This window comes from Heterodontus francisci, chromosome 1, assembly GCF_036365525.1.
Source record: "Heterodontus francisci isolate sHetFra1 chromosome 1, sHetFra1.hap1, whole genome shotgun sequence".
NCBI lineage: Eukaryota > Metazoa > Chordata > Chondrichthyes > Heterodontiformes > Heterodontidae > Heterodontus > Heterodontus francisci.
The window spans coordinates 225,299,041-225,324,659 of record NC_090371.1 but is presented as its reverse complement, the minus strand read 5'-3'; the positions used below and the strand labels follow the sequence as shown (position 1 = coordinate 225,324,659).

Below are 25,619 nucleotides of genomic sequence, written 5' to 3'. Positions count from 1 at the left end.
ATTTATATATACCACAAACAGCAAAGGTCCCAGCACTGATCCCTGTGGAACACCACTAGTCGCAGCCCTCCATTCAGAAAAGCACCCTTCCACTGCTACCCTCTATGACCGAGCCAGTTCTGTATCCATCTTGCCAGCTCACCTGTGATCCCGTGTGACTTCACCTTTTGTACCAGTCTGCCATGAGGGACCTTGTCAAAGGCTTTACTGAAGTCCATATAGACAACATCCACTGCCCTTCCTTCAGCAATCATCTTTGTCACTTCCTCAAAAAAACTCAATCAAGTTAGTGAGACATGACCTCCCCTTCACAAAACCATGCTGCCTCTCGCTAATAAGTTTGTTTGTTTCCAAATGGGAGTAAATTCTGTCCCGAAGAATCCTCTCTAATAATTTCCCTACCACTGACGTAAGGCTCACCGGCCTATAATTTCCCGGATTATCCTTGCTACCCTTCTTAAACAAAGGAACAACATTGGCTATTCTCCAGTCCTCTGGGACCGCACCTGTAGCCAATGAGGATACAAAGATTTCTGTCAAGGCCTCAGCAATTTCTTCCCTTGCCTCCCTCAGTATTCTGGGGTAGATCCCATCTGCCCCTGGGGACTTATCTACCTTCATGTTTTGCAAGATGCCCAACACCACCACCCTTTTTGATAACGACATGATCGAGATTATCTACACTCCCTTTCCGAGACTCATCATCCACCAAGTCCTTCTCTTTGGTGAATACTGATGCAAAGTACACATTTAGTACCTCGCACATTTGCTCTGACTCCACATATAGATTCCCTCCTTTGTCCTTGAGTGGGCCAGCCCTTTCCCTGGTTACCCTCTTGCTCTTTATATACGTATAAAAAGCCTTGGGATTTTCCTTAATCCTGTTTGCCAATGACTTTTCATGACACCTTTTAGCCCCCCTGACTCCTTGCTTAAGTTCCTTCCTACTGTCTTTATATTCCTCGAGGGCTTGGTCTGTTTCCAGCCCTTACGAATGCTTCCATTTTCTTTTTGACTAGGCTCACAATATCCTGCGTTATCCAAGGTTGCCAAACTTATCCTCCTTCCTCACAGGAACATGCTGGTCCTGGATTCTAATCAACTGACGTTTGAAAGACTCCCACATGTCAGATGTTGATTTACCCTCAAACAGCCACCCCCAATCTAAATTCTTCAGTTCCTGCCTAATGTTGTTCGAATTAGCCTTCCCCCAATTTAGCACCTTCACCCGAGGACTACTCTTATCCTTATCCACAAGTACCTTAAAAATTATGGTCGCTGTTCCCGAAATGCACCCCTACTGAAACTTCGACCACCTGGCCAGGCTCATTCCCCAATACCAGGTCCAATGCGGCCCCGTCCCTAGTTGGACTATCTACATATTGTTTCAAGAAGCCCTCCTGGATGCTCCTTACAAATTCTGCCCCATTCAAGCCCCTAGCACTAAGTGAGTCCCAGTCAATATAGGGGAAGTTAAAATCACTCACCACTACAACCCTGTTATCTTTGCATCTTTCCAAAATCTGTCTACATATTTGCTCCTCTACCTCCCGCTGGCTGTTGGAAGGCCTGTAGTAAACCCCCAACATCGTGACTGCACCCTTCCTATTCCTAAGCTCCACCCATTGTCTCGCTGCATGACCCCTCCGAGGTGTCCTCCCGCAGTACAGCTGTGATATTCTCCTTAACCAGTAATGCAAATCCCCCACCCCTTTTACATCCCCCTCTATCCCGCCTGAAGCTTCTAAATCCCGGAACCTTTAGCTGCCAGTCCTGTCCTTCCCTCAACCAAGTCTCTGTAATAGCAACAACATCATAGTTCCAAGTACTAATCCAAGCTCTAAGTTCATCTGCCTTACCTGTTATACTTCTCGCATTGAAACAAATGCACTTCAGACCACCAGTCCTGCTGTGCTCTGCAACATCTCCCTGCCTGCTTTTCCTCTTAGTCTTACTGGCCTTATTTACTAGTTCCCCCTCATTTATTTCACCTGCTGTCCTACTACTCTGGTTCCCACCCCCCTGCCACACTAGTTTAAACCCTCCCGAGTGACGCTAGCAAACCTCGCAGCCAGGATATTTGTACCCCTCCAGTTTAGATGCAACCCGTCCTTCTTGTACAGGTCCCACCTGTCCCTGAAGAGATCCCAATGATCCAGATATCTGAAACCCTCCCTTCTACACCAGCTGTTCAGCCACGTGTTTAACTGCACTATCTTCCTATTTCTAGCCTCACTGGCACGTGGCACAGGGAGTAATCCCAAGATTACAACCCTAGAGGTCCTGTCTTTTAACTTTCTACCTAACTCCCTAAACTCCCCCTGCAGGACCTCGTCACTCTTCCTTCCTATTTCGTTGGTACCGATATGTACCACAATCTCTGGCTGTTCACCCTCCCCTTTCAGAATGCCCCCCTGTCCGTTCAGAGACTGTTAGCGGGAAGGAATCTAGAAGAGTCACTCGACACTCGGGTCTGCTCCAATGTCAAACAGTTTATTGAGTTACGCCAGCGGGGAGCAGGTCACTGGTCTGTCCAGATGCCCCTCCACTGAACAAAGGAAAATCCACAACAGATATACAGTTACTCAGCCCATCCCGGCTGGACATAATCCAATCATAACGGTTATTGATTACATATATTACATTCATTACCAATAAAATTATTAATTATGCATCATGTGGTTGTGGGGATAGCTCATGGTACGCCCCTGACCATCTCCGCTAGTTTACCAAACCCCCCTTATCAACTATCCCTGAGTCTTCACAATGAATCCTTCTACCTCTATCAGGCCTGCATTCCTAGTTGCTTTGTGTAGTCCGCAATTAGACAGAGCAGCTGTCTTATGCACTGATATGGGGGGCCCTCCTTGGTCAGCCTAATTGCCTGTGCTAAGCAGTACCATGGTCAAGGCTGCAAGCTAACTAACTTGTCCCATAATGCCTTGGGTAAATAACCCATTTTGTAACCATATGTGGCTACACTTTCATCTTGTATATATGTGTGTATTTATTTAGCTGCATCGGCCACAATTTTTCCCTCTACAATCCCCCCTTTCGGTAAAGGACTACCCCTAGTCCTGTTAACCGACATAACTACTTTATTATCCCCGTTATAACCCTGTCCGGTATTCCCAGCCTCTACGTGCTGGCCAGTCACGTGATTTCAGGAATCCCAGTCACTTAAATCAAATCGATATGACCCAAATTATCGTGTCCCTTTGAGGTTAACCTCCTGTGTTGTTCCTTTACCAAAGCCTTTGCTTTCTTTCGCTTAGTAGATTGTCCGCATGATCTGCAAGCCAATATTCTCCCGGTGGGAGCCAGTACCAATTGCACTCCCACCAACACGTGTGATATTATCCTGATCCAAGGGTGAATATTGACGTTCATTCCCCAATACCAAACTCTTCCCCGCCAGCTTGTACTTTGAAGTTCCTGTTCATTATTTTCCTTGAGAACCTTTTAACTTTCTTTTTAACTGATGGTAAAGCTTCACTGAGTGACCTGCTTTGTCCCGTAATCCACTCAATTTCTCATCTATGTGTGAGATTGGGGCTTGCTCTGACTCTTTCTAATGCTGGAGGTGATCGTGGAGCTGATCAGTTGCATTAATGGTTTCCAGCCCCCGCTGTTGGATATAAACTATCCAGGCTAGTGCGATAGTGACTGGTTGTTGAGGGGTAAAACAGAAGTCTGGGTATGGTATGGGACAGCGTCAACTTCCATAGCAGTATGATGTTTCGATGGTGGAAACGCAGTACTTTCCATTTCCCTGGTAATCCGACCTTGCAAAATCTCTGTCAGATAATATCGGAGGGAGGTATCGCCCTGTCGATCCAATCTGGTACCTCCCCCCTTTGGAGCTGATCGTTTGTTCCACCATCCACAGCCCATAAGTGTGGCACAATTGTCCTTGCCGGGTACGGCATCCAAAGTGATTATTAGTCTTGGCATGGGCCTCCAGCACTGCTATTCCATCTAATTGTATTTCCATTGTTCTCTGCCCCAGACCTGTTTGATTGGGTCCCCTCAGCTTGAATTATGAGCTCCCTTATAACCCTCCAGAGTTGTTCCACATTCTCGTTTACCGCTTGTGTATGTAAAGAATTGATTAAAGAAGTCCCAGTATTGATCCCTGTTACTTCATCATTTAATGTTTTTTTCTCTAGTATCTATGAAATGGGTTACGCCCCCTTATCCTTGTGGCCCCTGTGGCGTCAGCAGCTTGTCGCACTATTACAGTGGCTAACATACTATACATATTCTTAGCCTGTTCTGAACAATACTCTGGCGTCCGGATACCTGAAAAATTGATCAACACAGGCACAATTTCATGTTTTACATTATCATACCACGCTTCCCCTGGGCTCGATGTACCCACACACATCCATGTTCCTTTCAACTTTCCTTATCATCTGTTGCCCAATGGGAGGGGCACAAACAATTCAAAAGACACAGCTCTCAGTTACCCCTTCCCCTTTCTGTCTGGTCACACAGTTAGCACGGTCATCTGTGGAGCACCGTACACATACTGCATCTTTGCCCGGATTCACCGTAAGCCATGCATTCAAATAGGTTTACTTGCCGTTATACACTTCCCATCCAACATGTTGTGCAATGCCCCATAGTTCATATAGTCCATGTAAATACTCCTTTCATTAATCCATTGTGCATCCTTTACCGGGTCTTTGTTCTTCCTCTCCGGATATTAGCATCAGGCCCCACAGCCACTGCAGTCCAGATCCTTCCCATTCTCCACTAGTGGTTATATCTGTAATTTAAACACACTGCCCTGGTGGCCACCAGATGTTAGTACTTGTCCATGTTGTGAGTATCTTGTTCTTGTGAGTTGTTCTTTGAGATACAGACCCTTAGAAAATAGGCGACAGGTTTAGATAGAGGATTTGGATCGGCGTAGGCTTGGAGGGCCGAAGGGCCTGTTCCTGTGCTGTAATTTTCTTTGTTCTTTGTTTATCCCCTGATGAGGGATACATGTCTACCTGTGGGGACCGAACATGTCCTGGGGAATCCAGGAGTTAATTTATATTCTTATCATCTCTACTCTTTCGAAATTATCTATATGGTCCCGTCGTGCTCGGGCTTCATTCCCCACAATCCTTGCCCAGTTAGAAGCCCATCTAATAATATTCCAAATGCCTATCAATACTACCATTATTCCCAGCCCCCCGAGTAGTCCATTCTCAAGTGTATTCTTCCATTCCTGGTATCTCTTTGCGTACCAGGTGGTGTTTATTTCGGAGTCTATCATTTGCTGTTGTCTTTATATACCTTCAGTTGGGACCAATGTTTCCATCGGCCCTTCCCTTTACCAGGGCGGCGCAGTGGTTAGCACCGCAGCCTCACAGCTCCAGGGACCCGGGTTCGATTCCGGGTACTGCCTGTGTGGAGTTTGCAAGTTCTCCCTGTGTCTGCGTGGGTTTTCTCCGGGTGCTCCGGTTTCCTCCCACAAGCCAAAAGACTTGCAGGTTGATAGGTAAATTGGCCATTATAAATTGTCACTAGTATAGGTAGGTGGTAGGGAAATATAGGGACAGGTGGGGATGTTTGGTAGGAATATGGGATTAGTGTAGGATTAGTATAAATGGGTGGTTGATGTTCGGCACACTCGGTGGGCCGAAGGGCCTGTTTCAGTGCTGTATCTCTAATCTAATCTAATTACTTTCTCTCCCACAACAGGCATCTGTTCCTCTTCCATGTTTCTATAGAACCTCCTGCCTCACCTTGTGCAGTTGTCTGCACAACTCCTTCAAAAATCTTTGAACCCTTTCTCTTGCGGATCCTAATTCCTCACTACCTGCTACGACATCCCCTGGCAACCTCATTGCCCTTCCTGTCATTATTAAGGTGTTTAATATATACTGATTATTATAAAGTCATTTTTTCTATGAGTTGTCTCACTGCACTGGCTGCATTAAACATTTCATGCCATGCTGTTTCTCAAGTCAGTAAACGTGTTTGAGACCCGTTTGTCAGGTGATCTTATCAAAAGATCAAAAATGGCCAGACTTTCAAATGTAGCCCTCTTTAAAAACTCAGATCTCCAAGAGAAAACTATCAATTGCCAGTCTTATCTACACTTTCCTGACTTTCACTGGAAAATTCTAGACTTCTTGGAAATTTCATACTATATTAATTTAGCTGTTTGAATTCTAATTTCACCATTTGTTTATCCCCAGAATTCCTTTATTAGCTCTTGCATCAGCCAGATCTGATTGCCAATTCCTATTAATTATAATTCTATTTCATTTTGAGCCCTGGAGAACCTTTACAATCAATATTCATATTTCCTTAAAACAGAAATCAAACATTTCCATTTGATTCCAGGCATTACTATATATTGTTTTGTTTTTTTTTTACCTTAGATGACATTTTAATTCCTTCAATAACTTGCCAAATTGAACCTGGATTTTCGACATCTCAGACTATTCCAAATTCAAATAACAGTATGAATGCTTTAATTATTTGATTAATTTAATTATTTGAATGCTTTAAATAACCACTCATATCAATTTAATTTTGTTTATTGATTCCAATTTCTTATGCCCAGACTTGGTGATATTGCATTTTTTTTATTAAAGACAAGTGCTTGCAACTATTTCTCCTTCTCAAGCACTTTGTCTCTTTGATAAATTAACCTTGCTGCAGCTATCTTTATCAGCTGCGTCGCTTTACGTAACCCTTTTTTTTTCCTTATCGAAAAGAACTAAACTCCATTTTAAATGTTTTTTTTTGGTATCCTTAGGATTTTCAAACAACAAAATCTTTAGTAACATTATCAACTTCAAAGGAAACCATCTCCATCAGGAAAGACAGCATTTTAGATTAAACCCCAATTGTTTCCAAACTTTTAGCATCTTTTGTAAGAGATTTCTAGTCCAAGGATTTTATACGACCCAGATGATTACAAATTCCGGTTCACGTCAATAAACATTTAAAAGTTTTCCTCAACTTAACAGGTTAGTTAACCTTAACAGTATTAATTTAATTCAGACTTATTAACTACACACAGAACAGAATAGCACGTGCTTTTTTAAAAGATAGGTAAATTACGTCATTTTTCTTGTTCTTCAGGCGCCTTTTCAAATGACTAATAAAACCAAAAACTAAAGAAAAAGTTATTTAACATTCTTATAACAAAAGATTTAACACCAGCTTTTTAAACAGACAGAATCTTTCCTATATCTCCTTTATTTATCCATCTCTCTCTTAAACCAATATCCAATTCCTGACATTTGCTACTTAAAACAGTCAGTAAAACATGTCTTTAATTTAAACTCCAAAAAAACTAGAACAGATTTTAAACTGGAACTCCAATTAAAGCAGGAGTTGTAAACTTCAAATTGGATTTCTGCCAAACATCTTCAGACCTTCAAGGCTGAAGCTTATCTCTTAAAAAATTGTTCATTGCCTTTTCACCATTGCAAAACCAACTTTTAAAATCAAAATAAAATTTTAACTTAAAATATAATTCAATTTTATATCCCATTCCTGGATGCACAATCTTAAATCGAAATGAACACACTCAACAATCACTTTTCACACTCATTCAATTCCAAACTACTTAATAGACTCATGCTTTCAACATTAAAGCCAGACAACAAAGAGTTAACGACAGTCAGTTCTACAGAACACAAGCTGTACATCCCAGACATTCAATTCATTCGTGGACGCTTCCAACATTCTCACAGTCGAATCAAAGACAGTAACTTGTTTTTACTCTAAAACATAGTCTTTTATGTCGCTCTGCCATAAACATAGTGAATGATTTTCTTCTTTTTGTCACCACTCCCTTTGTTTTGCGGCAGGGTCGTGGGGATTCCAATTAGATTTAATCATCATATCGTTAAGTTTCTTGTTCTGAACTGCCAAATAACACGTAAGGGAACCGTCTGGTCCCCGCTCAAGCTCTATCTTTTCACTGGCCAGGCTTGGGTAGGATTAGAACCGTTCGAAATCTACTCTGAGGTCCGCTTTCAACCTAGCATAACTTGTAATAGACCATCTCCTGGCTAACTGTCGGGTCACCAGTCTGTCAGTATTTCGCACAACAAGCTTATGATATTTATACGCATACATATATTCCAAACCCTTGTCGACAGTGCCCTTCGTATCTTAACGAACTACCTACCACCGTTTGACCATTGGTCAGATCCTGTTCAAAAACTTGGCATTCGTCGGTCACGAAACGCCACCCGGCCCCGGGATAAGCTTTAAAGATACTCACCCGGTATTCCTGATGGCATCAAACGACCGCCGAATCCTGTTCTCAAGTTTGGGATCAGGCTCCAGCCAACTCCCCCTTTTGTTCCCTTCGCCCACTTGATCCTGGGACTAGGTCCTCTTAATTCAGGCTCAGGATCGGGGTTACGGAAGAGCTGACTTGCACCTGATCCTGCCGACTACGCCAATTGTTAGTGGGAATGAATCTAGAAGAATCACTCGACACTCAGGTCTGCTCCAATGTCAAACAATTTATTGAATTACACCAGTGGGGAGCAGGTCACTGGTCTGTCCAGATGCCTCTCCACTGAACAAAGGAAAATCCACAACAGATATACAGTTACTCAGCCCATCCCGGCTGGACATAATCCAATCATAACGGTTATTGATTACATATATTACATTCATTACCAATAAAATTATTAATTATGCATCATGTGGTTGTGGGGATAGCTCATGATACGCCCCTGACCATCTCCGCTAGTTTACCAAACCCCCCTTATCAACTATCCTTGAGTCTTCACAGTGAATCCTTCTACCTCTATCAGGCCTGCATTCCTAGTTGCTTTGTGTAGTCCGCAATTAGACAGAGCAGCTGTCTTATGCACTGATATGGGGGGCCCTCCTTGGTCAGCCTAATTGCCTGTGCTAAGCAGTACCATGGTCAAGGCTGCAAGCTAACTAACTTGTCCCACAATGCCTTAGGTATTTGCGGCCACAATTTTTCCCTCTACAGAGACATCCTTGACCCTAGCACCAGGGAGGCAACATACCATCCTGGAGTCTCTTTCACGTCCACAGAAGCGCCTATTTGTGCCCCTAACTATAGAGTCACCGATAACTGTTGCTCTTCGCTTTGTCCCTCCCTGCTGAACAACAGTGCCAGCCGTGGTGCCACTGCTCTGGCTGCTGCTGCTGTTTTCCCCTGATAGGCCATCCCCCCCAACAGTATCCAAAACTGTATACTTGTTAGAGAGGGGGATAGCCACAGGGGATTCCTGCACTGACTGCCTGCCCCTTCTAGCGGTCACCCATCTATCTGCCTGCACTTTGGGTGTAACCACTTCTCTAAAACTCCTGTCTATGACACTTTCTGCCACCTGCATGCTCCTAAGTGCATCCAGTTGCTGCTCCAACCGATCCATGCGGTCTGTGAGGAGCTGCAACTGGATACACTTCCTGCAGATGTAGTCGTCCGGAACGCTGGAAGCGTCACGGACCACCCACATCTCACAGGTGAAGCACTTTACCCCTCTAACTGACATTTCTAGCACTAATTAATAAATTAATTTAAAATAAATAAATACTTATTAAATCCTTACTAAATTATGTTACAATTAACTATATGGTCCCTCGTGCTAGATTTCTATTATAAATATTAAATGCTAACTAAATACAGTAATCTCCTCCCTCTGGTTTAGTTACTCTACTTATTAATTAGTTAAGTAGGGTTTTAATCAATTTTTAGCAATGTTTTACTTTGAAATTCAGTGCAATCAGGTCACAGCTTTCCTGTGACGTCACATTTTCAGTTTTTTTTTACCAGAGGTAAGTTTTTTTTTTTTTTTTTTATGCTTACCAGTCCGTAACTCCACCCTCCGAGTCTTCTCTCTGGATGAAGGCCGCGAATCCCCGAGGTAAGTTTTTTTTTTTATATACTTAATGGTCCGGAACTCCGCCTTCCGAGTCTTCTCCCTGGATGTAGCAGGCTTGTCTGCCCATTTCGTCATGTTTGTTTGGGAAGTTTTCATGTGTTCCTGAGCCACTTTGCAGGCTCTTGTGAGCTGTTCTCAGAGCACGGATACATAATCTAACACAGAGCATTCGTCTCTCTGTTCTAAAAACTTTTCTTTGATTAGTTTTAGAGGACTGTAATCTCATGTCCATAAACTAATTCAAAAAGACTAAATCCGGTCGACTCATTAGGTGAATCGCTTAGTGGCAAACAAAAGAAATTCTAGTCCTTTGTCCCAATCGTGGGGATATTTGTGACAGTATGTCCTGATCTTCATTTTGAGGGTCTGATAGTACCTTTCTAAAGCCCCTTGTGTCTGTGGGTAGTATTTTGAATAGTTCAACTGTGTTATACCCAAATTACCCATAACTTCCTTTAAAAAAAATTTAGACCCAAAATTGGAACCTTGATCTGACTGAATCTCAATGGGTCATATGTAGTCAAGAACTGGGTTAACTTCTCTATCACGAAGAAATTGTTCTCAAGGGAATGGCTTCTGGGAACTGAGTAGCCATATCCATGATAGTGAGAAGATACTGGTGTCCTGTTTTTGTTTTTGGTAAAGGTCCTATGCAATCTATGAACACCCTACTTAGTTGTGTGCCAAAAACCGGTATGGGAATTCGAGGTGCCAGTTTTATGGTAGGTTGCGGTTTTCCCACAATCTGGCATGTATGGCACGTTTTACAAAACTGCACCACATCCTTGGAAAGACCTGGCCAGTAAAAATGTTGACCTAAGCATGATTGGGTCTTCCAAATCCCCACATGTATCAATATAGGAATTTCATGCGCTATCCTTAATACCACCTTGGATGGTACCAATATTTGGTGAACAACCATCCATTCTTCGTCCGCAGGTCTCCACTTTCTCATCAGAATCCCATTTTTAGTATAGTAGCCTTCCAGAACTCCCTTTGCCTCAGCTTCAGTTAGAACTGATTGTGCCACTTTATTTAACTCTGGATCAGCTTGCTGAGCCTTGATCAGAGAAGACTTACTGAACATTTCCTTTGGATTATCCAAATCCCCAAAGAAAGTTCCCCAAAGAAAGTCTCAGATATTCAGCCATCTCTCTGTTGTGGCAACTTCACCTCCAACAATGAAACTTGTTTAGCCATTGCTCGGGCCATTACACATGAAGGAAAAATTCCTGTCAACTTTTCCTGCAACTGTTCTGTCCCTTTGATCTTTCCGAGACTACTGGAGAAGCTACTACCATCGCTTCGGCCAAATCATTTCCCAGGAGTAGGTCAACTCCGTCTATAGGAAAACCCGTACAGTTACCGTTCCAGGCATTAGGTCACCCGATACAAAAGTACGGATATGTACTCCCTGCCGATGCCATTCACTAAAACCTTTGCATTCAATGCGCTCTCTGGTGGAAAAATCATGCCTTTTCCTGGCAAAAGAGTTTGGGTGGCTACTGTATCCCTAAGTATAACTTTAGGTTTACCTGCCTCACTTGAGGAATAAGGAGTTACAAATTGTGTGGTCTAATTGAAGAAGCTGATTTGATGTGCCAAAAATCCATCTTGTTCCATGCTTCCAGGTGGCCTTGAAGAAAGAACTTGCACTTATATAGTGCCTTTCACATCCTTGCAACGTCCCAAAATACTTCACAGATAATGAATTATCTTAAAGTGTAATCACCTGTTGCATAAACAACGCAGCAGCCAATTAATGCACAGAAAGGTCCCACAAACAGCAATGAGATAAATGAACCATTACTCTGTTCTGTTGAGAGGTAACCATTGGCTAGTACACCAGGAGAGCTCCGTGCATCTTTGAATAGTGCCTGGTATTTAAGAACATAAGGCAGGTTTATTTTCCAAAAGGCTGTGTGATATTTTCAATGTATCTGAATATTTTCTGTTCTAGTATTTGTAGCTGTTAGTAATTCTGTGCTTTTCTTTCAAGGTGATCTGTATGGAGCAATTGGCTCTCCCGTGAGGCTCACCAGGACTGTCGTGGTCGGGAAGCGTAAAGAACTAGTTCAACGTCTACTTTATGTCCTTAGTTACTTTATAAGGTGCTCAGATCTTCAAGAAAACCAGCTAATGTGCAAGGGGAAAGTACAGGAAGGTGAGAACATCAAAGCAGGAACCAAGATCTCCACTGCATTGGAGAAGGGAGAAGTGGAAGAATCTGAATATGTAGTGGTCACTGTTCATAAGGGTGACCCTGCTCTCGTGATTCCAGTTCGATCTCCAACAAATGCTGGGAAAGGAAACATCACAATTATAGATAAACTGACACAAGTAGATTTCAAACCCAAGACCGTCAGCATTGGAAAGACTGAATCTGATACCTGTGACAGGTGGACTTGTGGGCAGTGCAGTGAATCTCCCTCAGTTGTGAATGGAACCAAGTTTGATGGTATTAACTCTTGCTGCAGAGAAGTGAGTGTGTTGGTTCAGGAAAACAAAAAAGAGGCAGTGGTGACTGTGAAAGGGGTTGCATTGTCTAACACAGGGATACAAATGCTTGGGCATGAGGCAGTCGGATTAATTGAAGGATCTTCTCATTCTACATCACCTACTGCAGCAAAGTTGGCAAGCAGTCCTCCAGTGAAAACCTCTCCAGCATCCACTGCCCTGTCTGGCTTGAAGTGGCCAGATCGGCTTCCTCAAAGGAGCCCACACTTGCAGGACAGAGTGCTGTTTCATATTGGGTGTTCACTATCACCTGATTCAGATATTGAAACTAGAAGGAAGGAAATGGAAGGAAAACTAGAGGGCTTCAGGGACCACCAAGATGGAGAAAACAATAACAACAATAATCAAATGCAGAAAGGCATTGGCTTATCAGAAACAGATGGAGTAGATCAACCTGCTGAGGACCAACCAGAGATGACTGAGATTGTAGAAAGCGTGCAGGCAAAGCAGAACCATTGTTATGTGAGAATTCCTTCCTGTGAAGGAAGTGCAGGTATCTTTGATTATTTCACTGAGGACAATGGCATTGAAGCAAGCACAGTAGATGAGCTAACCAACGAGGTTGCTAGCATCACCATTGCAAAGGAAACTGTCAAATCCTCCGGATTCTCAAGTGGAGAACGCAGCACAGAGAACACTGAAACAATGACTTTGTGCTGTGATGGTATGGAAATAACTCCTCATGAATCAGAATTGGGCAATCAGGAGTATGGGGGCAGAGCCTCTGCTGACATTTCCTGTGGGGAAGATGAGGATTCTGGGAAGAAAGTTGCCCCAAGGATAGATGGTGACATTCCCAGGAATGAAAGTTCTGACAGTGCTCTAGGAGATAGTGATGATGAGGATGTGACCCACAATTCACTTACACAAGGACCTGTGTGTTTTAATGAGAGACAAGATGGCATGGAGGAGTTTGAACTTCCAACACCAAGGCAAGAATATCTGTATAAAAGCATGGTTACAAAAATTTGGCAGGAAAAAAATTTCCCCTTAACAGGCCGTATTTTAGGTCTGTAATAGTTATGAATAGATGTATTATTTGTGCAGTAGATCCATACAGTCCAGGAAGATTGTTAGTCCGTAGTGAGTTAACTAATCTGACTAGATCAGGCTTGCTTGTGATTGTGGCCACTTTTAGCCACCCCTTCCCCAAACTAAATAACTTGATCCATACTGTCCTGGCTGACAGTTAAGGAATGCACACTTGAGTGAGCAGCAAAGAACTGCCAATGCCCAAGGAGTCATAGCTGTAATTTCAGGAGAGAAATGGAGAGAATTTGGAGACGTTGGGAATATGGAAATAGGAGTTGACTATTTAGTCACTTGAATCTGTTCGTCATTCAGTGAAGTCATTGCTGATTTATTACCCAACTCCATATACCCACTTTTACCCATATCTCTAATACTTATAGTTAACAGAAATCTGTTGACTCCTATTTAAACTTAGCAATTGACCTAGCATCAGTTGATTGAGGAGAGTTACAAACTTCTGCTACCTTTAGCATTTAGAAGTGTTTCCTAACTTGGTTCTTGAAAGGCTTGGCTGTAATTTTTAGGCTATGTTCACTAGTCCTAGACTCCCCTTCCAGTGAAAATAGTTTCTCTCTATCTACCCTATCTGTTCCTCTTAATATCTTGAAAGGCTCCAATGTATCCCTGTGGGACACCACGAGTCACATCCTGCCAATTTGAGTATCTGCCCATTGTCCACTGCCCATACAGTCTGCTGCTGCTCAGTCAATTTCCTAACTCTGACAGTAATGTGTTGCCAATCCGTGAGCTTCAACTTTTGGTTAATTCTTGTATGAGGGACTTTATCAAATGTCTCTGGAAGTCAAAATAGACATCACCCCCACCTCCCAACCTGGCCAATTACAGCCCCATCAGTCTACTCTTGATGGTCAGCAAAGGGATGGAAGGTGTCATCGACAGTACTATCACACAGCACTTGCTCAGCAATAACCTGCTCACTGATGTTCAGTTTGGGTTCCATCAGAGCCACTCAGCTCCTGATCTCATTACAGCCTTAGTCCAAACATAGACAAAAGTGTTGAACTCCAGAGGGGAGGTGAGAGTGATTGCCCTTGACATCAAGGCAGCATTTGACCAAGCGTGGCATCAAGGAACCCTAGCAAAACTGGAGTCAATGGGAATGGGAGAAAACTCTCCCCTGGTTGGAGTCATACCTAGCACATAGGAAGATGGCTGTGGTTGTTGGAGGTCAATCATTCAGTCCCAGGACATCACTGCGGATGTTCCTCAGGGTAGTGTCCTAGGCCCAACCATCTTCAGCTGCTTCATCAATGATCTTCCCTCCATCATAAGGTCAGAAGTGAGGATGTTTGCTGATGATTGCAGTGTTCAGTATCATTTGCGACTCCCCAGATACTGAAGCAGTCTGTGTTCAGATGCAGCAAGACCTGGATAACATCCAAGCTTGGGCTGATTAGCAGCAAGTTATGTTTGTGCCAGGCAATGACCATATCCATCAAGAGAGAATCCAACCATCTTCCCTTGACATTCAATGGCATTACCATCAGTGAATGCCCCATTATCAACATCCTGGAGGTTACCATTGACCAGAAACTGAACTGGACCAGCTATATAAGTATTGTCGCTACAGGAGCACCACCTGACTCCCCAAAGCCTGTGCACCATCTACAAGGTACAAGTCAGGAGTGTGATGGAATACTCTCCACCTGCCTGGATGAGTGCAGCTCCAACAGCATTCAAGAAGTTTGACATCACCCAGGACAAAGCAGCCCACTTGATTGGCATTCCATTCACCACCATTAACATTCTCTGTCTCCACCGCTGATGCACAGTGGCAGCAGTGTGTACCATCTACAAGATACACTGTAGCAACTCACCAAGGCTCCTTTGACAGCACCTTCCAAACTCATGACCTCTACCACATCATAGCTGCTACCAGGGACCTATACACAACTTCCATTACAGTTTTAAATCCTTTTCTTAACTCTACTCATTGGATCTCCTCTGTCTGCTTATCCCTTCTTGTATCCCTCGTTATATCCTCTCTTACTTTGATTGTAACTTAAACTTGTTATTGATGAAACAAATCATCAAAGCATCTTGTGATTCAAGGTATTGCCTTGTATGCTACTAAACCCTGCAAATGAGAAGGGCCCAGATTTGACTCCCAGTCTCTTAGATAGCTGATCTCTGCTGCAGCAACAATTCAGGTGCAATAATTAGTCCATTGGTACCTAAGGAAAGGAAAATCTGCCATTGCTGATCAATTAGGCCACGCTTAAAATATTGCGTGCAATTCTGGTTGCCACACTACCAGAAGGATGTGGAGGCTTTGGAGAGGGTACAGAAGAGGTTTACCAGGATGTTGCCTGGTCTGGAGGGCATTCGCTATGAGGAGAGGTTGGATAAACTCGGATTGTTTTCACTGGAACGACGGAGGTGGAGGGGCGACATGATAGAGGTTTACAAAGTTGAGCGGCATGGACAGAGTGGATAGTCAGAAGCTTTTTCCCAGGGTGGAAAAGTCAGTTACTCGGGGACATAGGTTTAAGGTGAGAGGGGCAAAGTTTAGAGGGGATGTTCGAGGCAAGTTCTTTACACAGAGGGTGGTGAGTGCCTGGAACTTGTTGCCAGGGGAGGTGGTGGAAGCAGGTACCATAGAGACGTTTAAGAGGCATCTTGACAAATACATGAATAGGATGGGAATAGAGGGATACGGAACCTGGAAGTGCCGAAGGTTTTAGTTTAGGCAGGCATCAAGATCGGTGCAGGCTTGGAGGGCCGAATGGCCTGTTCCTGTGCTGTACTGTTCTTCTTTTGTTCTTAGTTGTTCCTGCTTGAAAGTGCATATGTGGACATTGGATGAGGAGTGGATACAATTGGACTGTGACGTCCTATATGATTGAAAAATCTGCGCATGTTAATAGAACTCGCGGATGAGTAATCACCACTCGGGCATAACTTTCAGAGGAGGGGAAGAATTGTATAAAAATACCCAAAGAAGACAATCTGAATTCAAAATTATGGGTGCTGCAAAACAAGCAATTTAAATGTTGAGCAAGGCTGTTTCTGCATAAGGATAGCTTTATGTATATGTCTGATGCTGTGCACATGCATGTCTATATGTACAAAATATCTATTTTTAAAATACAACTACTTCCCCTGGTTGCTTTATAGGATCAAAATGAGCAGCAAGCCAAGTATCAGTAACTTTGGAAAATCCTTGTTTGGTGGATACTGTTCTCAGTATGTCCCAGACTTTGTCTTACATGGAACTAGCTCTGATGAGAAGCTGAAGCAATGTTTAATGACTGATTTAGCTCACGCTGTGCAGGTAAATCTTTTGTTAGATGTCATATGAACTGGCAAATACTTTTTTACAATCTTCTGACAATATATTGTTTATTAGCCTGCCATATAAGATTTCTGGAAGGAAGAGATTGCTTGCATCAAAATATACAAATAAATTTGAGACTTAAATATGGGCATTTTCAAATGTTGCACCTACATTCTCTGCTAATAAGTAAAATAATGGATCAGAAATAGTTAGGGCCAAAGGCTATCTTTTAAAACAAAGCATATATAGCAGGGGAAGTGGCAAATGTATGTTGGAAAAATCATATATAGCGGCATCTCAATTAAGCACCATAATGGAACAGGCCCATGGGCAGATAAAATTTCCCAAATTACATTGCTAACTGCAGTATTTCGAATGTGCTGCTTTTCCCCATCTGACTTCATCACTTCTCTTCAACCATCTTCCCTGCCAGCAAAATCAGCTGGTGCTGGAACAGCTGATTTGTGGCCCCAAAACTCTCCCCACTTACTCCAGCTACTTGATATGCCGCAGGACTATTAAGATCTAGCTTAAAAAATGCTGCCCATTGCGATCCAGTGATTCCCCAGCTACGAACAGTGGAAACACACCTCCTTTCAGCTATCTTCTTAGCAAATCTGCTTACTTCTCACTTCAACATCAGTACAGAGCTGGCATGTTTAAAACATACTGAATTCAACACCAGATGGTAATTGCCAGATGATTATTGTAGGAGTTGACGTAGTGTTCAATATATGGTTAGCTCAATGCAAGACAGTCTGTTAACTTTAAAGTTGTCTGTTTTGTCAAGAGTGCTACAGAGGGTAGCAGCAGGGTCTTTGGATATGAGCATCTACTGCCTGTAGTTCTCACCAATAGTTGTGTATATGCAGGAGGTAGTCAGTTGGCATTAGGAACATTTTTAATCAGCTGTCTTTAAGTCCAGGGCGCTGGAGTAATTTGTAGATCTATCTGTGCAAGGGGCTTTCAGCTAGCAGATTAGCTGATCTTGCAGAACAATGTGGGGCAGTGAAGAAATAAAGTTTTGGTAGCACCGCTTCCTGTTGGCTCTCATTTCTGCCAATATTCTAGTAGCTAATCAAAATCAGTTATTTGAAGTTCCAGGGCTGAAAACCTGAAATTTTTAGTACCTGCTTGATTTTTAATCATTTACATTTGTTTTAAAGCAATCGTTTATCAAGATCAAAATGTTAAATGCTATTTTATGAACTTTTTCCCCTTTTCTGCTTTAGCATCCTGTTTTAGATGAGCCCATTGCAGAATCTGTCTGTATTATTGCAGACACCGATAAGTGGTCAGTCCTTGTAGCTACAAGCCAGAGGAAGATGATGGACAACAAGCTGGGTAAAGAGGTGTTGGTCTCTAACCTTGTGTCCTCTCTCCTCCAGTCCATTCTTCAGCTCTACAAACTACAGCTCCCACCTGATTATGTAAGTACAGTATTTATAACTAATGTGTTGCAATTTGTCCGGACTGCATTACCACTACAGCTTGTGCTACTGTGCTACCCTTTGTTGAACATGAAATGACTTATCAGGAGGCAAAAGGGCAGAGCCTGTGATAAATGCTGAGTGTACAATTTCTGCTGTATGTAAGTGAATTTTTTGGAGGTGTGCAGCAGATGCAACTGATTATTGTGGAAAATGTAACAATCAATAAGTGGTTACCCAAAAACTATTTACATTTTCAGTATGAAAAGGTACTACAAGTTTTCAAGCATTGTAAATTAAGAGGTTGGAACAAGTTATGAAAACATTTGGGTTTTTTTTGAGCTTGTATCTCAGTTTTGCCCCTCTTATTTGTACCTCATTTGCACAGCACCATCAGTGGTGCCTTAATGCCTGCCCAGCCTGTTTGTGCCAATTATTTAAGTGCCTCATGTAAAGACTGTGGATATGAGAGCCAAGTATTTTCTCCTTACTTGTTAGTCTGTGTTGCAACTTTCCACACGGTTGACTTTTTTTAAAAAAAATGTGTTTATTTACCTTTTTATGAATATACAGATTTTATTCAAAACTGTTCCATGGGGAACTCTGTTTAGATGAATTTCACAGCATTTTGTTTTGGAATAGTTGAAGCAATTTCTGACATCTGTTTCTTTTTATTGCAGTGTGTAATCCATCTGGAGGATAGACTTCAAGAGCTGTACTTTAAAAGCAAGATGTTGTCAGAATACTTGAAAGGCCACACGAGAGTGCATGTAAAAGAACTGGGAGTGGTGCTAGGGTAAATCAGAACCTTTGAGTTAATCTGTATATTATACTGCTTGCCTTCAAACATATTGTGTCTTTGCTAAATAGTTTTCAATAAATTAAACTTCAGTGAAAGTAATGGCACCATAATTTGTGAACATTCAGATTCTATTCCTGAATTTTGTATTTCTGTAAATTGTGTATCTTAATGAAAGTGTTTTTTTCCTATTGTACCATATTTGCTCTTTTTAAAAGAACATCTGACAAATATTTGTTTTTCTAAATTACTGTTTATTATTGTCAGATTCTAGTACTTAGCTATTTTCGTGTAACAAAAAAAAAATTGCCTTACTGTGTCAGCCATTGCTTCACAAGTTGCTGCCCATCAGTGTTTGAACTTTATAGTGTGATGCTTCCTTATGCTAAAATTATTGGAACTGCTGTGTTGTAATAGGTTTGTTTTCAGGGTTAACATTGATGGGAGAATTTAGTTCCTATAACTTTGTTTTTAATATACACATCTAGTTATATTTTTTAGGTCCATAATGAGCATAACTGGTCTCAAAAACTCTTTCCCTGAGAAAGATTAATATATTCCTTCACAAATTTGGGAGGAAGGCCAACTATGACCTGAGTCCAGCAAAATAATTCAATTAAAACTGTTCCAAATATGTGCACCTAAATGCGGTGCATGAGAATGGAATATGGTATGGTTTTCTGGTCAGGTTTGCACTGCGTATTAATCCAGCCTCCCGTTGCCTAACTTAGTTAGAACCTGTCTGCCCACAAGGATGCCTGCAGTCCTGCAAAGGTCATCTTTGTACTTCAGACCAAATAGTACACCTGGGACATGTCATTTCATCGCTTTCCTTACACAAACCAGCTGAGTTTGGGGAAATTGACCCTCCGAGGTAGCTTGAGTATAATTGTCACTTGAAGCTATTATTTGAGATGTCATCCCAGGAAGCACCAAGCACACACTAATTGCTATACTTTCTATGAAATGCTACATTTTCTTTCTGGCTTGTAGCAGAGATTTTTATATACTGAATGTTGCTTATGGCAATTTAGCAGGTCTCCTTTTCTTTTACAGGATTGAATCAAATGACTTGCCTCTGTTGGCTGCTGTGGCAAGTACTCATTCTCCATATGTTGCCCAGATACTCTTATAAGCTAAAACCTCAGAGCAGCCTTTGTCAAGAAGGGACAAAAAAATCAAACTGAGCATTGGATACCACTGAGTTGGAAAACTTCATGATGACCAGATAGTGCTACAGTGTGCATTCAGTGATCTTCTATGAAATCCTATAAACTGCAAATGTTCCATTATCTTTCAGAAAATTTCTGGAATACATATCCATCTATCTGTGAGGAATTTTAATGACCGTTGCTTCAGATTTGTTTTTTTAACCAAACTTATTGAAGTCCTCCAAACATATCAAACACTAAAAGTGGTTGCAACTAAAGCATGTATTTCATATGAAACCGACCTCTCTTTTATATAAAAAAAAAACAGACCAGGCTCTCATGCTATATTGAATGCTTGCTTCTGTGGTGTTTTTGACTTTTAGTCTCCAACGGTTGCCTTAATTGGTGCGTATTTGAGTATTACAAGAATTATACATAGCATTCCTATTCAAAAGAATTTGCAATTACATCAATTGATTTTACATTTCTGAATCATTAGGATACTGTACAATCCTGCAAAAAAAGCACAGCAAAAAATTGCTGTCGGATTTAGTAGTTTACTTTGTACGAATGGTTTGACGTGAGATTTTTTTGAGTTCAGTTGTCTATTTGGATTTAAAGGGACAAAGTAGGTAGAATTATATTTTTAAAAACTTTTACGGGCTGTCTTTAAATGAGCATTGTTTACAATGATTTCTAAACTTATGCAAGTTAACGTTCTTTTACGCAACATATGGAGAATTGGGCCTAATTTTGGGACATCAGCTTCGTACAAAAAGAAACACTGCCCCCTTTTGATTTAATAGATAATAAGATGTCACAACAGAGCCATGCCAAAAAATTCCTAGACTGACTTTAGTGGAGAAGTCTGAGATGTTGAATGACAGGAATAATGAAAATTGGAGCTGTGGAGTGAGCAGGGGAGGAGCTTTTTGGGGGGAGGGGGAGGAGCTATATTCCTGCTTGATGTGTAAATGCGTATGGTAGAATCTCAGTTAGTAAGAATCGCTTAGAGGCTGCTTTATCAAAAATCTATCTAATAACAAGCGTACATTTCAAAAATCAACTGGGGGAATGTTCCAATTGAAAGACACAAATAATTCATTTGGTGACTATCTCAGGATATGCTGATACTTCACCCAGTGGATAGGACATGTACCATAAGGAAAAGGTTTTCCAGCATACTCAAGCCTATAGTATTTCTGTAAAACTGGATAGTGCACTCAGTGATGAGTTACCTTTGTGAAATAATGCCCAGAAGACCTTGGAAATAATCGTTCTGCCATTAATTGCAGCACAAGAGACTAGGGTTTCCTATCTTCTACACAGGTTGACTTTTTTCATCATGGCTGGAGAAATTTCACAGTCCCTCCTCCTTCCTCCCACCACTAAAAGGAAAATCATCTGCTTAGGGTTTGGTACTTTACAAAAAAAGGCAAACATATAGTTTCACTTTTGAGTATCTTAATTCTGAACAAATTGTGGGCAGGGCTTCTGTAAATGCAGAATTTTAAGTGTATAATTGCCACATAATTAGAGAGGATCATATTTTATGTACTAGAATTATGAAGTGGGAAGAAATTGTGAAATCCAATATGAAAATATCTGAAGGTTGATGCTTGTCTTGCTGTGAGGAACTTTCAATTAGCTTAATTCAGTGAGATTAAGAGCTGATGCTGTACTTCAGTTTTTCCTTCAGCCAAAATGTTGTGGAAAATCGGGGGATTTTTGATGAGCCTCTGGAAACCAGAAATGTAGCAAGTTTTAAAACTAAATGATAACATTCCAGTAAGTAAACACCATACCGGAATACAATGATATTTCTGAGATAAAGCAAGTACGTTGTTAATTATTTGGGAGAAAATGGAGACTTTAACCTTTTAGGTTTTTCCTTAAACTTCAAAATGATATTGAAACTGGAATTGTCGAGTGTGTCACTGTTTGAGGACATCATACCATTTGATTTTCTTTTCTTGCCACAAACCATTATACGTTACCAATGAATGCAGCTGCATTTCTAACATTTCCTAATGTCTAACAAACTTCAAAATGGACTTATTTTGATATATCCTAACTCCTCTTAAGTCCTTAATTTATTCTAGATACCTAACACTCTGAAACCTCTATTGCAGTGAATAGCGAAACTGTTATGAACTGAATTAATTTAATTTTGGATATTTGCATTACTCATTTTGCTACACAAAAATTACTTGTGTGCATAAAGACAGTGAGAAATGTGTTACCCAGCATGCATGACATTGTACTTCATAGTTTGAATATGCCCCTTGATCCCACTTTTGTTACTTCTGCAGCAGGCCCACTATTTTGAAAACCCACTGTAGCTGCAATGGAAAATGAAATTCATGGATCATGCCATCCCAAAATAGAACATACAGCAGCACAGACGTGAAGCCAGGGTGAGGTTTCAGCTGCCTGACTCTAAGATTAAGATCAGGATTTGGCTACTGGATGGAATTAACGTTTATTACTGCTTGAGCTCGCTGACCAGTAACCACGTGCTTTGATTCCTTGCTGTTTAATGGCTGGTCTCAGATGAAAAGCATTTTGTCTGCATTGAGTCATGGAGCTAAATCTCATCATTCTGCCAATCACTGTTCCAGTACATTCTATTTTGAAATGAGGTAGCCAATGCATTTTTTTTCCTGTTTTAGATTTTAATATGATCAACTCTTTGAAGGCAACTCCCAAACCCATTGGAAGTATTAAGGCCTCTTTGAATAAACCTCCAAGTTATTTTTTTCCTAATTATGCACTTAAAGGAGTTAAATACTGAATTATTCAATTTGTGACGAAATATTACATCAGTGCCCTTGATAGAACTCAACAATGTAAATCAAATTTAAAATGAACTTTGTTTAATTTTTTAATATGAACAAAAAGATATGTTCCTGAGTTACTCTGGAGCTTACTTAAAATATTGGGCCTAATTCATTTAGCTGTAGCTACACACTTGAGTTGCAGCTGACACTGTTTCCAAAATCTCTCATTTAAACAGATCCGATGTGTCAGCTCACTGTCTTTTGCAGTAGATTGGGAGCAAGGGTGGAATTTGACTGGAAATATCAAAATTGATCTATAATGTTGTGACATTGCCAAGATATTTCTTGTGGCACATTCATCGTTTTTATTGGGCTGCCTTATTTGCTCTGTATTTTGCTGTTCCTTGAATGTCCTCTATGCATTGAAAGATTAAGTTCAAACCTATGTAAATCAAACTTCAGAAGCTCTTGTCAGATTACTTGGAGGATTAAATATTGTAGGGGTAAATGGCGCTACATTCACTCTCATAAATTTTATATTTTTAATGTTTTTTAATCCCCATTTTTATTTGCGATACCCATCCACCTTCGCCATTTGCTGCATAAATCCACTGTTGGATCAATTGATGCAGAATGGCAACTATTGAGTAAGGTACATTTATCCTGAATAATACTGTTAATGTTTTTAAAGATAAACATTCAATCTGAAGGTTAGCTTTCAGTTGTCAATAATCTCTCAGTATAGCTTTAGAGCAAAGAGAGTGCAAAGCTAACAAGTTAAAATAGTAAGTGTGCTTACTCAAAGATTGCACTCATGTACCAGTGCCTTGATTGTCCCTTTTAAAACTGTACTATAGTTAGAGCAGGTCATGGTGTTCTCATTGTTCAGTCAGTCTGTTTATCTGCAAGCAAATCCTGTAAGAGTGGATGTGAGCAGTTTTTTCCCCCTCTTCGATTGTTCTTACTGAAGCAGGTTACAGTGCTTCAGCAATATTTCGTTTCTGTGCTTCTCTACTTAGATTTTTGCCAGATCCAGGAAGAGTGCTCTTTCTTGCGCATTCTCTCTCCTGCTGCGTCCTTTGAGTGAAAGTGAAACTAATGCTGTAATTTCACTCTATTACTCTGTATATTAAGGTGTTCTTGCTTTAAGTACCTGCCATTCAGCACATTAAGTGGGCTTTTCTACACATTGTTAAAGCTTAATCTCAATAAACCAGTTTTAAATGTGGAAAAATTGAGAAACCTAAAGATTTTCATAAGCTTTTATTTTTTTTTAAACTCAAGTATGTTTCTATTTTAAGTGGGAGTTTAAACTTGCTGGCAATTTCTGAACTGTTTCTTGTTAAAACTACCTCAGTTGACTGACAGGAATCCAAACCTCTAGTTCATTTTATGTTTCTAATGTCTTGCCTGTCTAAATGTGTCCGGTTTTGAATTTTGCTATCAAAACAAATTCCTAAATTGATAACTGGCATGTTAATGAAAAGCAAGTTTTAATTATGCTTGGCATAATTTTTGTGTAAGTAGCTTTTCTGTTGTACTACCGAGTAAAGTTTGTGTATATTGAATTTTGAAAACACTCTTCTGCATGAGAAATGATTGTTCTTGAATGTGACTCTTGAGTTGTAGATGTAGCTGACACAGGTATCTTTTATTTGTCATTATTGTCCATTTCAGTGTTGTTAAAATAATCTTAAACTAACCATCTCCTTCAGACACATGAAATCATATACATAAATCCAAGCCCGTTGGTTTGCAATTTATTCTGAAAGCCACGTGTTGAACTCTGAACATGCACAACATTGTGCCATTTTGTGATGCATAAAAGAAATTTGATGTCTGACTTCAGTATTTTACTACTGTCAGATTCATCACTTTTATTTTTAAACTGGAGTTAAACTTGTGTAATTTTCTCAGCTTCTTAAAATTTCCTGTCAATTTGTTTTATGTAGCATTTTTGCATTGTAGGAAATTTAAGGCTAACAGTTCTGAACTATGGGCTTCTGTGTAATTTTCAGAAAAAGTTATTACAAAAATATATTCTACAGAATGAGGTTTCAGAGTAAAATGCAATGCAATGGACTTCTCAAGTGCAGCAAATATTATACTATGCACTACATTGTTATCTATTCAGTTCAGAGGTGCGAGGATTGAATAGAATGTCAGGAAGAGTAGATTTGTAGATATTTTCGTGTAAATATTCAGTATCATTTCTGATCTTTTTATGTGCAATAAACCATTGGATTATATACTTGTGTATTTTTTAATAGATCAGTAATATATTGAGCCTTCTGTATGGCATGCCTTTCCTGTGCATTTCAGCTTACTTTATGAGTCATGCTTTTTATGTCAACACCACACTACATGGTACAACTCACCCAGGTGCACCCACAACTTGTTTCTACACCTTTTGATGATTTTTAAAGATGTCTTTTGTGGGATAACCCCAGCCCTCTTCATGCTACACAGGAGACACTTGGGTTAATAGCAACTCATTAAAAGTGCTCAAGTAATGAGGTTGTCATTGGAAAGGGAAATGGGGTTTTGGGATATTGCAAGGAATATTTCTGTATGAAGCCAAGCTTCATACTTGGGCTATAAAAGATTTCCTCTCCATTTCTGGAGTACTATATTCAGTTTACTTCTGAAAACCCAAGGCTAACAGGGAAATGATTAATTTTTAAATGATGGGATTGTATTCAATCCAGTTAGTTAC

At 40.8% G+C, this 25,619-nt stretch overlaps 1 protein-coding gene across 4 annotated transcripts in view; it reads left to right on the top strand.

Moving 5' to 3' along the window:
* The window catches only part of LOC137375168 (folliculin-interacting protein 2-like), a 132,884-nt gene extending 107,742 nt beyond the window's left edge, over positions 1 to 25,142 (top strand). For all 4 annotated transcript variants that reach the window (XM_068041930.1, XM_068041913.1, XM_068041939.1 and 1 more), the window contains 5 exons: positions 11,896 to 13,345; positions 16,584 to 16,740; positions 17,976 to 18,173; positions 18,854 to 18,969; positions 20,029 to 25,142. In XM_068041930.1, the coding sequence (XP_067898031.1) occupies positions 11,896 to 13,345; positions 16,584 to 16,740; positions 17,976 to 18,173; positions 18,854 to 18,969; positions 20,029 to 20,107 (2,000 nt within the window). In that variant the 3' untranslated portion in view covers positions 20,108 to 25,142. The remainder of the gene's footprint in view (positions 1 to 11,895; positions 13,346 to 16,583; positions 16,741 to 17,975; positions 18,174 to 18,853; positions 18,970 to 20,028) is intronic.
* The last annotated feature ends 477 nt before the right edge of the window (positions 25,143 to 25,619 follow it).